The 16,257-nt window shown below is 47.1% G+C and overlaps 1 protein-coding gene across 1 annotated transcript in view; it reads left to right on the forward strand.

The window, feature by feature from the left end:
• The window catches only part of MYO5B (myosin VB), a 396,769-nt gene that overhangs the window by 281,609 nt on the left and 98,903 nt on the right, over positions 1-16,257 (forward strand). Inside the window, exons 13-14 of the mRNA XM_082853383.1 lie at positions 5,934-6,056; positions 6,687-6,770. Coding sequence (XP_082709509.1) covers positions 5,934-6,056; positions 6,687-6,770 — 207 coding nt within the window. The remainder of the gene's footprint in view (positions 1-5,933; positions 6,057-6,686; positions 6,771-16,257) is intronic.

Below are 16,257 nucleotides of genomic sequence, written 5' to 3' on the forward strand. Positions count from 1 at the left end.
CCCTTCTAGCAGCACCCGTGGCTCTGACCTAAGCAGGTTAGGGATCCCCGTGGAATTGGTCACACCTGGGCAGCTTGCGTCTCTCGGGAGCCATCCTGTTGGATGTGGAGCTGCCTCAGATACACTCTGCAGGGTGAGAAAGAATCAGGAGATCGTGCTGTGAAGAAGTGGGTTCTGCGACCCCCATGCGACAGGCCACGAAGCCTCATGAAGTAAGAAGCAGCCGTCGGGAAAATCACTTCTCCTGGAGAAGACACCTAGTGGCAGGCGGGACCAGTGGGCTGAGATTTAAATGAGAAACGTGGAGACGGGGTAGCCATGGACTGAAAGGGGCAGCACGCAGGGTGGGTCTCCTCAGCCTGTGCTGGGTGCCGGAAGCTGCAGAGGAGGCGTGGGGACCAGGACAGCAAAGTGCTCCGGATTCCTCCAGGTGGGAAAGCTTCCCTACAGTCATGAATTTATCGTCAGACCCAGGCTGAGCCGCAAACTGCAGCTGCTCCTCAGTAACCACGGCCAGGGGAGAGGGTGTTTGCTTGTGGAAAATGATAGTTTCCGGGCTGCTCGTAACAAAACTCTCCTCTCCCGGCGCTAAGGCTGCTGTGGGTGCTGTGGACATAAGTGTGTCTACGCCGAATTCAGACCCCGAGTTCCCTGCCCTCCCCATGTCTCGGTCATCAGTCCCTCCCTCTTGGAGGAACAAACTGCTTAGGGCTGATAGGATTTGAGATGTCAGTGCGTGTTTCCTCATAAATCACATACTTGCATTTTAGCAGGAATTTTGTGCAAATGATACTTTGACCCCTGGAAGCAATTCTAGTGAATGAAGATACAGACACCGTCTCAGGTTGTGGAGACTGTGTTAGGGACCCACGAAGGAAGGCCTGGGTCGGGGAGGCAAGCTCTGCCCTGTTGACTAGGATTCTCTGTTTCATGGAACCCAGCCTGCGGAGCTGACGAGGATGGACCTTCCTAATTAATGTATTATTGTTGAGGCAGTAGAAGGAAAGCAGCCTGCAGACGGGGAGGAGAATACCCTTCGGTTTCCTGACCTGGGCAGGGCTGCTCTCGTGAGAGTTTACTGTGGATCAAGAGCAAGGGCTTGTGGTTTCCTAGGACGTCACCCCAGAGGCTACGGCTTGTGCGCAGCTTTGAAGCCTGTGGTGGAGGCGGGGGCAGTGCCTTTCCCGCATTCATCCACCCTGCGAACCCCATGTTCCCTTCAACACACATCAGAGGGGCTCGAGCAAGCACTGAGATCATCTCCCCGGATGACAGGGAAATGGAAACACTGAGAAGAAAGTTTCAGGGGGAAAGCGTGCCCAGGGCAGCTGTGTAAGCAGGGGTCACATGAGGGGAGAGGGGTTCTGAGCAAAGGGAATGTCACGTTCACAGAATATGAAATGGTCCTATCTGTCCAGAGAGAGCCCATGGTGGTGGCAGGCGAGGGCGGGAGGAACCGTCCAAGAATATGAGGCTCGGCCTTGCCTGCCCGGCGAAGGCGTTTGGACTTGACTCTGGAGGCTCTGGGGGTGGAAGGGTGTGAAGCGGGGGAGAGGTGTGATCAGATGTGACTCACTTTTCGACAGGTCTCCCTGGCAACTGTGTGAAACGTAAGCTGCAGAGAGACTGGAGTCAGCAGCGCCCTGGCAGCGCTGCGCTTGTCCAGCCGGGAGGAGATGCCGAGGGCTCTAGGCGAGGAGCAGAGGGGCTGAGGAGGGAGGGCAGCCGTGGTGAGGGCCTCGGAGGCCCTGCATCTGGCAGCGAGTTGTTGCTTAGAGCAGTTTCAAGGAAGTTGTCTGGGCAGAAGCCTGATTTCAGTAACTTGAGGAGAGAATAGGAGGTGAGGCCATGGAGATGGCAAGTCTGAATTCCTTTCCGGAAGCTTAGCTGTGAAAAGGAGGAGGTGAGAGAGAGGAGAGGTGGGAGAGGCTTCCAGGAGAGGGAAGCTGGGTGGATCCAGGTCTCCAGGAGGTAGGGGTGCGTGTGCAGGATGCCGGCCAGGGGAAGAAGCACTCCCTTCCGTGAGAAGGGCCCAAAGGATCGAAGGGCTGTGGATGCAGCTGAGTTTCTGGATGTAGAGCAGGAATTTGAAGTTTCCTGCTTGACAGCTGGCTTCCCTATGAGGGAGGAAACGAGGCATCTGCTAAGACGCAGCAGGGTTAGAAGCTGAAGAGAACAGAGGAGGAGGGGACAAGGTGTCCTACAAACAGGGACGAGCAATACCGAGTGCAGAGATGTGTTTACTGAGGTCAGAGACCATAAAGTGAGATGTGGGAGTCGTCGGAGTCAACTCTCCCCTCCAATCTGGGCAGTGTCTTAATCCATGGCAGTGACGCTCACAGTGAAATTTGATTTTATTTTCTGGCGGCAATACTAAATTATATTAACTTAACAGCAGGAGTCGATTAAGGGAAGAGGAGCTGACGTGTGATCTTAGCCAGCCACCCAGGTGTGGGAAGGGACAGGATGGGTCGTTGAGTTGCTCTAGAATTAGCGTCTCGCTGAGCACGCGGAAAGGCTGTTTTGTGAGGGTGGAAAAGTGAAGGCCCGGAACTGGCCTTGGAGAAGATGGCTGCCAGGTGGGGAGGAAGGAGCCGCCTCCGCCTAGAGCTGTTAGGACAGCAGAGTCCTGGAGGCCCAGCTGTCGCAGGAGGATTTGGGGTTGATGGGGGCAGGGGCATTTGAGAGGGCATCAGGGAGCCCACGGAGGTATGGGATGGAGTGAGATAGTGACCAGGGAGGCGGCCGTCGTGGCAGTGGCCCCGGAAAGCGGGACAAGGAGTGGAGATGGAATAACTGGCTTTGGGGTCCTTATCAGTCAGCTCTTGTCAACTGTTGGGCTGGGGCAGGCTTTGGCCCCTGGCGACGTCCCAGGCCAGTGATGGCAGCCAGACATCTTCAAGAGAGAGTACGGTTTCCGACAAGGTTCCAGGAGCACCTTGGTGAAAAGTTGTCCTGGGCCACAGGGTTTATACCCCAAGCTGTTGAGGGGCTTAGTAGGTCTGAGGACTTTCATTCCCCTCCCCCCACCCCCATGTTTTCTCTGTTTTATTTCAATAACAAAGAGTAAAGTCAGGTTTAATGCAATTTTAACAGCTTTATTAAGATAGAATTAGTGAACCGTACAATTCACCTGTTTAAAATACACAATTCAGTGTTTTTTAGTATATTCAGCGTCATGCAGCCATCACCACCACAATCAATTTTAGAACATTTTCATCGTCCCCTAAAGAAACCCCTTAGCGGTCACTCTCCATTCCCCCACAGCCCTAGGCAGCCACTAATCTACTTCCTATCTCTGGAGATTTGCCTGTCTGGGACCCGGGCCTTCACTTTTTGCTGTGAGCAGTGGCCAACAGAGCAGGTCAGGGGGACTTGCCCTCTGAGGGACAGTACCCACCTAAATGAGGACAGAGCTGGGGTCCAGGCTCCTGGTCCAGTGCCTTTGGGGAGGAGAGTAAGGAAGCTCGCATGAAGCTGCTGGCAGATTCTTTTTTAAAGGATTTGATTTGCTGCATATTCCAGACCTACTGATAACTACAATCTATTGTAGCTTTTATCAAAATACAAAATTTGCCTTCTGTCTCCTATGCCTGTTCTAAATCTACTTTTTGGAAGGATTTTTGGAAATAACTACATCCTGCCTAACCGTGCCTTTGTGGTTACCTTTAAAACTCTCTCGTCAGGCAGGAAAGCATAATAGTGAGGAGCACATACTCTAGAGCCTGTCCTGGTTTGAACCCCAGTTCTGCTATTTCCCAGCTGTGTGACCTTGGGCAAGTTACCTAACCTCTCTGTCTCAGTTTCTTCATCTGTAAAATGTATACAGCCGTAGTACCTAGCTCATGGGATTATTGCAAGGATTGAATAGTTAATACATCGAAAATGTATAGAGAACTGCCTGGCAGTAAGTTCTTTGGGCATTGGCTTTGATTATTATCTGAGATTCTTAATGGTTGTGAATTCCTGCTGGCCCTTATTTTTAGTCAAGGGTGGAGGTGAGAAGAGAGACTGACCCTTGTCAGGAAATATGTATACCTATGACCTTGATTCCCGGCCTCCCTTACTCATTGATTTATTCAAGTCTGAATTAGAGACTATGTGGAATTATGGAGTCTGCTAACAGAAGTCCAATTTCATTGTCAAGACAAGATGATTTTGATACTGGCAAATACAAGTGTTGACCAGGCGGGGCTTCTCATCATAGCCCTACCCTTTCTGTTCTGTCTTGCCCGGTTCTGCCAGTGCTGGGTCCATTGTGTTCCTGTTCTCCAGCCTCGCCTCCTGACAGCTCCGCCAGGCTGCCCTCTTGCTTCCCCCCCGTACCTGGTGTTTCTAAATACGGGATGCTTGGAGACAAATATAAAACAATATATTTTTAAATGCTCAATTAAATATATTTTATTTTGTCTGCCCAACACAATTAATAGTCTCCTTCAAGAAGGAGTTTCCTTAAAAATCCTGTGGCACTTAGCACTGGATATTCAATCCTAGTTACACCAAGTTGGATATTGAGAAAAATCTGTTTGCTTACAAAGTATTTGAGAAATTTCTTCTCAAGTGTGTAAGCATTTTTCTTATGGCACAGGAATTATTAATTTACTAAACAAAGCCCTTTTTAAATGGCTAGTTCAAGGGTCACCTTCAACCCTGCCTGATCCAAATATACAATCTAAACTAATGAAAAGGGCAAAAGGCAGTTGGTGGCCCATAGCTGAGGAAGGTGCGTGTGCAGCGATGCTCAGGGATGACAGGTGGTGGGGAGCACCTTCCCATCAGCAGAGGCACCATCTTTCTTGATAATTTGAGTGGTGGTTACAGTGACTTCGTGTTGTGCTTTCAACAAAGCAAGATGCTTTTTCACTTCGGAAGCCATCTCTAAAGATACTAAAAGAGGCTGCCCTTCAGAATTATTAATGTAGTAAATCTCTAACTTTAAATTTGGGGGGGGTAGAGGTTAGTACTGCGTAGCTCGATCACCAGGTACTTAGCACCCAGTGCATGGCTGGAATCCAATTTTTTTTTTTTTTTGCGGTACGCGGGCCTCTCACTGCTGTGGCCTCCCCCGTTGCGGAGCACAGGCTCCAGACGCGCAGGCTCAGCGGCCGTGGCTCACGGGCCCAGCCGCTCCGCGGCATGTGGGACCTTCCTGGACCGGGGCACGAACCCGTGTCCCCTGCATCGGCAGGCAGACTCTCAACCACTGTGCCACCAGGGAAGCCCTGGAATCCAATTTTAAGTTCTTTGAGGGACAGGAAAAAAAACAGTAAGTCATACTTCTGAACCCAACAAACTTACTTTACAGTTTATAGAGACAAGACAATACACAAAAAACAAACGATGAACAATATTAGGCAGTGCATATGTAAGAGCTAAATTGGAAGAATTCCAAAGCGAGATCAAGGGTGGTCAGGAAAGGCTCCAGAGAAAAGGACAGACTTGAGCTGAGCCTGGACGCTGGTATTCAGATGGCCCTAGAGAGAGACAGTGGGCTTTCCTGCTGCAGGACTTGACCTGAGTGAGCAGGAACTTGGCGCTGGAGGCGGATGTGGTGTGTTCATGACCCTGAAGTCACTGGCCCCACCAGAGCAAAGAAGCATCTTCAGATTTATCCTGTGGGTTATGATTCTACTCCTGTGACCTTGGCCTCCACCCTCTTCCTCTCCCAACTCTTCTAGCGTCTGCCAGACGGCAGGTTCTTGGAGGCTCAGCGCACCCCTTCAGGGTGCCAGCGTACAGGGCATGTTGAGGGCATGCCATGTGGGGTCCCAGGTGTTCACGGTTGAATCTGCTTTCCACGTCCAGTTAGGGTCCAGGTCTCAGAGCTGAATCCAGCCTCATGAGGTCAGCTTCCTGGTGGACTCCATCACTCTGCCATGACTCTTGGCTTCCTTTTCCCTCTTCACAAAGCACCTGATTTTGTGGATCCACAGGTCCCCAAAGGAACTGACCAGAACTGGGCTCAGAAGCTCTACGACCGGCACTCCGGCAGCCAGCACTTCCAGAAACCCCGCATGTCCAACACGGCCTTCATTGTCGTCCACTTTGCAGATAAGGTGGGTCTCCTCTTGGTGGGCCCGGTGCTCCGTGAGCCGTGTCCAAGGTGGACTCGGGGTTCCTGGGCTAAGAGGGAGGTGACCTTTGAATTCAGAGGGCCTGGAGTCTCTTGGGTGGGGCCTTGTCTACTCTCCTGGAGCCTGAGAGAGAAGAAGAAAGAGTGATTCTTCTTCAGGTGGCTGCTTTCCTGGCAGCTGGCGTAAACTTAGAATTTCTCTACGTGGGTTGTGTTCTGTGTGCGCTAGCCCAGTGCTTCTCAAGTTTTCATGTGTGTGCAGGTCACCTGGGGTATTGCTCAAAGGCAAGTTCTAATTCAGTTGATCTGGGGTGAGGCTGACCAGCTGCGTTTAGAGCACCCAAAGGAAGCCTTCTATTAAAGGCCATCTTGCAGGAACTCCTTTTTAAAAACAATTTGGTTTTCCGCAAAATGAATATTCAACTCCCTCTATGTGAACCCTGATCACATCTTGGGTTTGCAGTTTGGATGAGAACATCTGTGGGTTTCCCATGTATGCACAGCTCTTTTCAGAAAACGCTGTGGATGAGCTGAAACTACTGGAGAAGCTGCTGAGGGTCCCGGGTCAGGCTGGAGCACTAACTACCGTTTCTGTTTCCTGCCGTGGCTCCAGGTGGAGTACCTTTCAGATAGTTTTCTGGAGAAAAACAGAGACACGGTGTACGAAGAGCAGATCAACATTCTGAAGGCCAGCAAGGTAAAGAGCGTCGGAAGCAGGGAAACAGAGGCAGAGTGTCCACGGCCAGAGCCAGACAGGGTGTGGTTGGTGCCGTCCCCACTCTGGAGGGGCCGAGGCAGAGGTGTGGGGCAGGGGGAGGTGAGGGGTCTGTAGGTTATTTCAGTCTGAGAATTTGAGAACGGCCTGATGGAGGGAAGAAAGCAAGGGATGGCAGAGGTGACTGGGAAAGATGCCAGCTAATGGAAGGACAGGGGAGCGGGGGGAACAGGAGAAGTGACAATCGGAGAGACGATGGTAGGTATAACTGTGAAAACATTGCTGGCATTCATCGGGTCATTTGTCCTCCACCTCCTACGTGCAGATGTAAAAGTACTGAAACCCCTTCAAATCCTAGTATCAGTGCGTTTAATCTCTGCTTAGCAGTCTGTGGAACTTCCCTATGGCCAGAAACTTAAATGGAATAATAGGATTCAAGGGACACTTAAATCTACAATTTTGGAATGTTACTTTCTGTTATCTCCAGAATTCCAGTTATTTCCTTCTCACGAGCATGACAAGAAGATAACCAATATTGTGTCCATTCTACAGGTGGAAGAAACAAGGCACTGACTCACCTAAACAAATATTTGTTAAGCACATACCTTGTGAGGCACTGCCCCTAAATGCACCGTGTGCAAAGGTGAATAAGATAGGTTCTACTCTCTAGGTGTTTACATTCTAGTGGGCTGTGAGTGGGCAGAAAAACAAGCATACGGTACCTGAAAAGAGAGGAGGTTTGGCTGGGGTGGGGGTGCAGGGAGCGTGAGCCCCGCTGTTACGGAAAGCCACCCCGCCGATGCAGGTGCCGTTGCTGGCTTCAGCCTTTCAGAGGGAACCCAGAAAAGGACTCTCTAGGATTTAGGAGGCTTTCGACCAGACCACATGGTACTGAACTCACTGCAGAGGCCTGATAACACTAGAAATGGCAGATTAATTTCTCTTTGTGGTAAGCTTTAGATGAATGCAGTTAGGGTGAGATGATGGAATGGAGAAAATACACCCCGCAAAATGGACCCAGGTACCTAAAGGCAAGTAAATCACGTGGCCCCGAGGCCAGGGTTTTAGGGAGGATTTGAGTCAGTACCAGCGATGTGGGCGGCCCGGGGCAGACCCCGGCCCCATGCCGTCTCCCGATATCTGGAGCATCAGGGAATTAGCCGTCACTAAGACAAATTTGCTTTGGGTAAATGTGCATGTCAGTGCAAGATTAACCCCTCGGCTTGCCAGGTGTCCAGCCCTCTAGTCCATGGTGGTTGACGTGACTTTTTCCATTCTTTGCAAGGGAGGTAGGGAACGGGAGAAAAGCCACAGGGAGAGAGTAGAAGTGGATGGTTTGAGCCCTGAGGAGCACGTGTCCTCACTGTGTGCATCTTAGAAGTTAGACGCCTGTGACCTCCTGTTACTGTGACACTGGCCTTAGAGGGCTGAGAAACTTTTGTTACAAGTTTCTCCTTTCAGGTGGGAGCACAAGTGAGGGGCATGCAGCGCCTGGTTCTGCCATTAATTTTTGTCTTAATTTGAGTGTCTCTTAGGGATCCCAGAATCTAGAAGGGAATCTCTCACACTCTCTCTCCAGCAGATCATCTGTTATTAGTCAGTGAGATTTTTTTTCTTATTTTTATTTAACAAACTTTATTGAATATTTGTGTGGTATGTAGTAGTAACAAATGTATGTAGTTAACCTCACAGAACTTACAGTCTAGTGAAAAGATATAGAGTTTAATCAAAAATTTTGGTAATGCTGTGAAAGTCAAGAAGAAGGTTCTATGGAAAAGAGTAATAGGAATGTGCTGGGAGTCCCCAAGGTCACCCCCAAATTGAACCATTTGCTAGGAAGACTCACAGAACTCAGCATATTGTAGTCCTCATGGCTATGATTTATTACAGCAAAAGGGTACAAAGCGAATCAGCAAAGGGAGAAGGTGCATGGGGTGAAGTCCAGGGGAAACCAGGTGCAAGCTTCCAGAGTCCTTTTCCGCTGGAGTCGCACTGAATATACTTAATTCCCACAGCACTGAGTTGTGATGATGCCTGTGACCTGTCTACCAGAGCAGCTCACCTGAGCCTGGGCATTTAGTGTTCCCTACTGAGAGTCAGTGACGTGGGCACCCTTTGCCTAGCACATACCGAAATTCCAGACTCCCAGAAGGAAAGCAGGTTCATTCAGCATAAACCATATTGTTTGCATAAACAGTTTAGGCTCAGCAAAGCATTCTTATCAGGGACTGCTGAAAACCCTCTCGAAATCCACATTTCCAGACACCAGCCAAGGGTCAACCTTGTAAGCAGGCCTTTCTAGGATGGCAGTCTCAGGCCTGCCATGTTAGCTCTTTTCTAAATAGGGGTATCACTGTAGATTGAGTTTTTATTAGAAATGAAATGGAGGCTTATAAAAATTCACATAGTATAGAAATATGTAAAATGAAAGTATTCTCTCCCATTCCTGACCTCCCTTTTGATGAATTCCCATTCTGATGATACAAACATACTGGTACATCTTTTTAAGATTGAAATGGGGACTTCCCTGGTGGCGCAGTGGATAAGGATCCGCCTGCCAATGCAGGGCACACGGGTTTGATCCCTGGTCCGGGAAGATCCCAGGTGACGCGGAGCAACTAAGCCCATGTGCCACAACTACTGAGGCTGCGCTCTAGAGCCCGCGAGCCACAACTACTGAAGCCCATGTGCCTAGAGCCCGTGCTCCACAACAAAAAGAAGCCACTGCAATGAGAAGCCCGCGCACTGCAACGAAGTGTAGCCCCCGCTCACCACAACTAGAGAAAGCCCGCACGCAGCACCTAAGACCCAACACAGCCAAAAAAAAAAAAAAAAGATTGAAATGAATTGCATTATACATTGTCCTCTCTAATTTTTCACTTACCATTGTATCTTGGCCATCTTTCCACATGAGTACATATCCACTTCTTTTCTTTTTTTAAACAGCTATTGGTATTTTGCTAATTCAACTAATACTGCATGGAATGCCCTTTACATATATCTTTGCTTACTTGTATAGTTATGTCTGTAAAAGTTTAGAAATGGAATTGACAGTTCAAAGAATATGCACTTCAAAAGTCTAGAGGTATTGCTAAGTTGGAGTGTAAAATAGGTCTGTGATCTACTCTTAAATGGTACCAACTCCTTTCTGTTCCCTGTCCACCTGCCACAACTCTAACCTCCCCCTTCACCAACTAACATTTCTAAAGAACCAATGACCTTGTTGTCAGACCCTTGCACCCCCATCCCAGCAAACCCTCAGAGGTGCTGTGATGGTGACCAGCAGTACTCAGAGATGAACTGAGAGAGGCTTCTAGGCCCACCAGACCCCAGCAGGAGGAGGGAGCGCTGAGAACTCTCCACCCTGGACCCATTTCAGACATCCCAGAGGAGGGAAAGCAGAGATCGACACTAGGTCACTATAAACCTACAGATGGGATTTCCACAGACTGCAGCTACGAATCAGAGTGATCAGAAATGTGCTTTAAATCATTTGGACAGATGGACACCTCTGGTGACATCTGTCATTGTGGCATTTTTAAAACTCATAGTTTAAAATGAGCCTCTATCGTTTTCTTTAATTTTTTTTCACAGTAGTCCCACAAGGTTTATGTTTCTAAGGCGCACTTAAAAGCAGAGAGAAAAATAAAGACCTGGAAAGATGCAAGCCTATGGTATCCGGTTAATGCCCAATTTTTTTATTGGTTTTCTTCTCACTAAGCATAGCTAGATCTTAGATCCTGTAGGTAAACCCATAGTTTTACTTAAAGTATTTTTATCTGGGGGGAGACCTATTTTTTCTTTTGTGTGGCATTCCTGATAAGAAATTAACAAATTACTGTGAAAAATTAAGCAGTATGGGATGGAAGACTACTATATACCCTATCAGCCAAAAGGATGTTTGAAGAGCTCCCACTAAGAGCAGGAGATAAAACGGTGTTAATGAGAATGTAATTAGTAAAGCCAGTTACATTGCCTAAGAGGCTATAATATAGCTAATTGCTTTCTCAGCTGTCAGAGAGCTATAAATAGAGACTTAAGAGATGCCTCTTTAAAACATGATTTCAGGTTAACAGACTGATTTGTTTTAGATGCTAAAGGTGGAGGGTTTTCCTTCTTAGTGTTTATTGTAAAAAGCAATATTTTATCAATCTGAAAAAATAATCTCGAAAGGAGAATTTTTTTCTTCTGGAGATTTCCTCTTCTGGGGCAGTGCTGAGTGTAAGTCAGACAGATAGGCAGTGGGTCCAGAGTTTATGCCAGCAGGTACTGGGCAGTGAGGGCCACACTGGGCCGTGTTCCTAGGCAGGCAGCCCTGATGCCATCTCTCCATGCCATCCTAGCGGAAGGGATCTCGAGACCAATGTGGTCCAGAGGCCAAGTAGACCATATTAGCCCAAAGCTGCCTACCCTGGGCCATGACAATCCCGGAGGTCCAGGAGTCAGGATGGAGTAGCTCCAACAAGGCCCAAACTCCATCTCCCCCCATCTCTGTTCTCCCTCAACTTCAGCTCACCAAGGGTGACAATGCATGTGTTCCATTGCTTTCCGTGCTGCTAGCTTCCTTACAGGTTATACACACATTTCATTTTGAGCAAACGCATTTGCTTTAAATTTTAATTTATTTTTTATATAATAACCTTTGAGTCAACATACTATATAACATTTGCTTTTAAGTGTTTTTGGATGCTTCCTGTTTAAAATCAGTTTGTACTGGTAGTTAAAACGCCTCTACCAACATTTAGAATAAATAGGTAACTACGTAAGAGAGAACTTTAGTCAGTAAAGCAATATAATCATTCTCTGCAGTCCAGGAAGGTCCCCCTTTCCTTCTTTAAACAAATGAAGTACTGAGACTTTTCCTCCAAATCCTCTTCAAAACCCCTTTAAACAGAGTATTTCTTACCTAAAAGTTTGATATTTTTTCCCCCCAGAGGGTAGCATTTACCATGTAAAAGAATTGATTGAAAAGAGAATGTGTTTGTTACTTTGTTTACAGCCGTAGCTTTTAAAGATAAGATTCTAGACAAGAGATTCCAGTCAAATGGTTATTATAGTGTGTCTTATTTTAGTTTCACATGTCTGTTTTAAAGAAAAGATATTTTATGTTCATATAAATGGAAATGACTAGGTGTGATTTCCAAGGTAACTGCTATGTATATACCCGTAACTGACATTTTTCTTAAACTGTGAAGTGGTCTTTAGAAAGTGTTTTTATACTTCTTTTAATCCCTTTTCAAATAGATCTGCCTCAGGCTTTTAAAATCTATATATAGACTTGAATAGCAGAGAACACGAAAGCCAGTACCTGTGGACACTTTGAAATAAGTGACAAGTAGTATCAGGGAAGTACTTGGTTTGTTTGAAAGTTTTATCTAAGTGTTTTCAAGACTGAAGGGAGTAAATTTTTAGAAAAGCCCAGGTGGATCATGTTTCTGAGGGCTGCCCTAAGATGAATTGTAGTACTTCTATTACTGGTTGGTCATCTGGTAAATAGACTTTCCGGTCACTCTAATAGCAGAACTGGAGTTAGTCAATTAAAAAAAAATTTTTTTTTTCTCTCACTCAGAAATGTGTTCCTTTGCATGAATCCTTTTTCAAACAGGAACTTGGTAACTACTTTTCATTGGGACTTGGGGTTAATTTACAGCTGGGACACTCCTGGGACAAGGAGGTCCGTGTCTGGCCCAGCCCCCTTGTCCTGGTCTTTTACTGCTGCCTGCAGCCTGAGGTTGGACATGGTGCCTGTCCGTCTTTCAGTCCTGTGGTCAAATTAGATGTCTCTGTACGTTTACTGAGTTTATGATACAAATTCTGTATAGAATGTAAAGCCTGCCCCTCCTCCCTAAAGTCCCAACAAACTCATCTTCTTCTCCATCCCAGGGACCCTACCACTTCCAAATGCGGTCTCAATAGCAGGGACCTACAATTAAAACATAAGTTTTTTTTTTTTTTTGCGGTACGCGGGCCTCTCACTGCTGTGGCCTCACCCGTTGCAGAGCACAGGCTCCGGACGCGCAGGCTGAGCGGCCATGGCTCACGGGCCCAGCTGCTCCGCGGCATGTGGGATCTTCCCAGACCGGGGCACGAACCCGTGTCCCCTGCATCGGCAGGTGGACTCTCAACCACTGCGCCACCAGGGAAGCCCTAAAACATAACTTTTAAAATAAAGTTCAAATTCTCCAGACTAAACCTTGGTTGTTCCCAAATTATAGCACAGTGCCAGTGTAGATTAAAATCTGCCTTGAACAAAAGTTTTCCTTTTTTGTTCTTAAGTTATAAATCCTTTAATATGTCAAATTTTTTAAAAAAAAGGCATAGCTTTTCTGATTGAAGCAAGAGAAAGGGGCTTACGTTTTAAAATACTCTTATAATTGAATCCGATTTCAAAGTTCCTCCTGTTCTGATACATGCTCGTGACCTTAGAAGTTAACAGATTTTTCACAGAAAAAGCCACTACTAACGATTTCAGTACATTAGACCCCTTAAACAGTGTAGTCATGCAGTTGGGAACTTCTACCCAAGACTCAAACATCTTGGAAGTCTATTTCTGAAAGTATATGAATTAGAATAATTTAATCAGTTTATATATTGTTTAGACTTGGCAGACTGAATCACTGATGTCTTTAGAATGTGAACCTGGCTTCAGCCTCCCATTAATTATTTCCCTATGGAAATTTCTAGGCGCCACTCTGCCTGGGCACCTGACCTTTTCTCACGTGTGCCTTGGCTCTCTGGCACCAGTTTACAGAGTCCCCATGCCTGGGCTGTCCTCTCCCCCCACCCCTCCAGCCCCTACCCCTGTTCTCAGTTAATATGTGTGATGGTGGCTCTCTGCCATGGTCAGTGAGGACCAGCAGGTCTGTAAACAGGGGGTTACTGGGTATGGTTTGGATTTAGAGAAAACTGGCTGTGGGGTAGAATGTGTTTGTATGAACGTATGCCTGGAGGTAGGGCACTCGAGTTTTGTAGGTGACTGTAGTGACCCAGGAGAGAGCTCAGGTAGACCTGAACCAGGGCAGCGACGTTCTGGTTGATCGAGAAAGGACTGCTGAGACTTAACCATGGACAGAACTTGGTGATTGATGGGGATGAGAAGTAGGGTGATGGCAGGATCTCTAACCTAAATCTGGGAAGACAGCAGGTGGTGGTGGTTTGGGCCATGTTGAATTTGGAGTTTCCAGTGGAACACCCAGAGTGAGGAGAAGCAGGATATTCAACAGATGGTTGGAACTATGGACCGTGGTAGTGGAAGATGGAGAGACGGGCTTGAAGGTGATAGTTGAAGCCATGGGCATGAAGGATACAGTCCAGGGAATGAGTGTTAGAAAAATTAAGTGGTGAGGATGCAGTTTTGGGGATCAGCAACTCAAAGGAGAGAAGTGCAGAAGATGGACCAGCGAAAGGTGCTGGGAGAGAACACATTGGGAAAAGTAGGCAGAAAGTCAGAGGAATGTGGACCTGCTGAATCTCAGGGAAGAGGTGTTCAGAGAGGAGGCCCAGGTCAGTGCTTCCAGCCCTGGCTCATCCATTAACCAACAGCCCTGGTCGAGCTGATGCCACCCGCCGTGGTTGCTGTGGGGCGACTGGGGGTTGAAGCAGGGTCTGGTAGGTCCCTCCTCCCAGAGCTGCTCTTTCCTCACCTGCCACAGGAAGTTGAGGGTTGATCTTTATGGTTCTTCCAGATTTAAATTCTATGATTCTGTTTCCTCTTCAGCTCAAAAATATAACTTTCTCAGGCATCTGTACTTTCACAATGTAGACAGATTTTATATATATATATATATATATATATATATATATATATATATATACCCCCAATAAAAATAATAAAACTAGATCATGTATGAGTGCTTATTCTATGCCGGGCACTGTTCTCTGTACTCACCTGGATTTTCTCCTTTAGTCTTCTCTTCAGCTCTCATCCTCCATCAATGGGGAAGGCTAGGAGGCTGTAGGTTCAGCAAGCCTAGGGCTTAGGGCCCAGCACAGACTCGGGTGGTACCCAGGTGGCACAGGCTGAGCCTGGGAGAGGCAGAAATGAGTGGATGAAGTGATCTGGGAAAGGGTCGTGGAGGAGGCAGGGCCTGGACCCTGAGAGATGGGGCTCTCGGGACGAGAGCAGGTAGGAGAAGGGGGTGGGTGTTTCAGATAAGAATAATGGTGAGCAAAGGTGGGAATAACAAGCGTGTTGGTTTATGTGACAGTAAAGTGATCAGCTTCATCTAGAGACTGTCATACAGAGTGAAGGAAGTCAGAAAGAGGAAAACAAATGTCATGTAATATCGCTCATATGTGGAATCTAGAAAAATGGTAGAGATGAACTTATTTGCAAAGCCGAAATAGAGACACAGATATAGAGAACAAACTTACGGTTACCAAGGGGGGAAGCAGGGGTGGGATGAACTGGGAGATTGGGATTGACGCATATACACTACTATGTATAAAATAGGTAACTAATGAGAACCTACTGTATAGCACAGGGAACTCTACTCACTGCTCTGCGGTGACCTAAGTGGGAAGGAAATCTAAAAGAGAGTGGATACATGTATGCGTATAACTGATTCGCTTTGCTGCGCAGCAGGAACTAACACAGCATTGTAAAGCAACTATACGCCAATAAAAATTAATTTAAAGAAAAAAGGTATTATCTGAGAGGGGGTGAGTGGGATCCGATTGCAGAGCCCCCGGAAGACAGACTCAGGGCATTCAGAACTGGCGGGAGGAGATGGGAGACAACATCGTTACGGGGGCTGTGGGAAGAAAGGTGCAGGGGATGTGATGGACCGGAGCCTGGACACGGAGGCACAAGCATTTGAGCCTCTCTTCTGTTGGGATTGGGAGTGGCTCAGGGCTGGAGAGTGGGGCCTGGGGCTCCTTTTGTTCCCTCCCCACATGCAGGCATGTGGTAGTGGCCTTACAACACTTGATTCTATCCCCAGCATCCACTTCCCCAAGGGATGCTGGCAGGACTAGTTTTGTAGGGGACGGGGGAGGGCTGGGACTCTCTGTCCCACCTGCCCCTCACGCATGGTCTGATCTTCACCCTGGTACACACAGTGCATTAACAGAGAGGTATTCTTATTTAGTCTCATAACAACTCCACATAATGGGTACATTCTCATCCCTAGTTTACTGATGAAGAAAATAAGGCTTAAGGAAGTTAAATAACTTTACAAGACCCAGTAATAATAAGTATGGAAAAATTTAAACAGTTTTCTTAGAACATAGCTACCTTCTACCACACCAGAAGGGAAAGAAGTTTTGCCCATCTTTGTAGGTAAAGGTTAAATGAGATTGTCTAGGAAAATTACATTTTTCCTTTCTTTAAATTGAGATATAATTCTTGTACCCAAAGTTCACCCTTTTAAATTGCGTAATTCAGTGGTTTTAGTATATTCACCAAGTTGTACAACTATCGCCATGCTAAATTCCAGAATATTTTCATCACTCCAAAAAGAAACTCTGT

This window comes from Leucopleurus acutus (assembly GCF_964270905.1).
Source record: "Leucopleurus acutus genome assembly, chromosome: 13".
Lineage (NCBI taxonomy): Eukaryota > Metazoa > Chordata > Mammalia > Artiodactyla > Delphinidae > Leucopleurus > Leucopleurus acutus.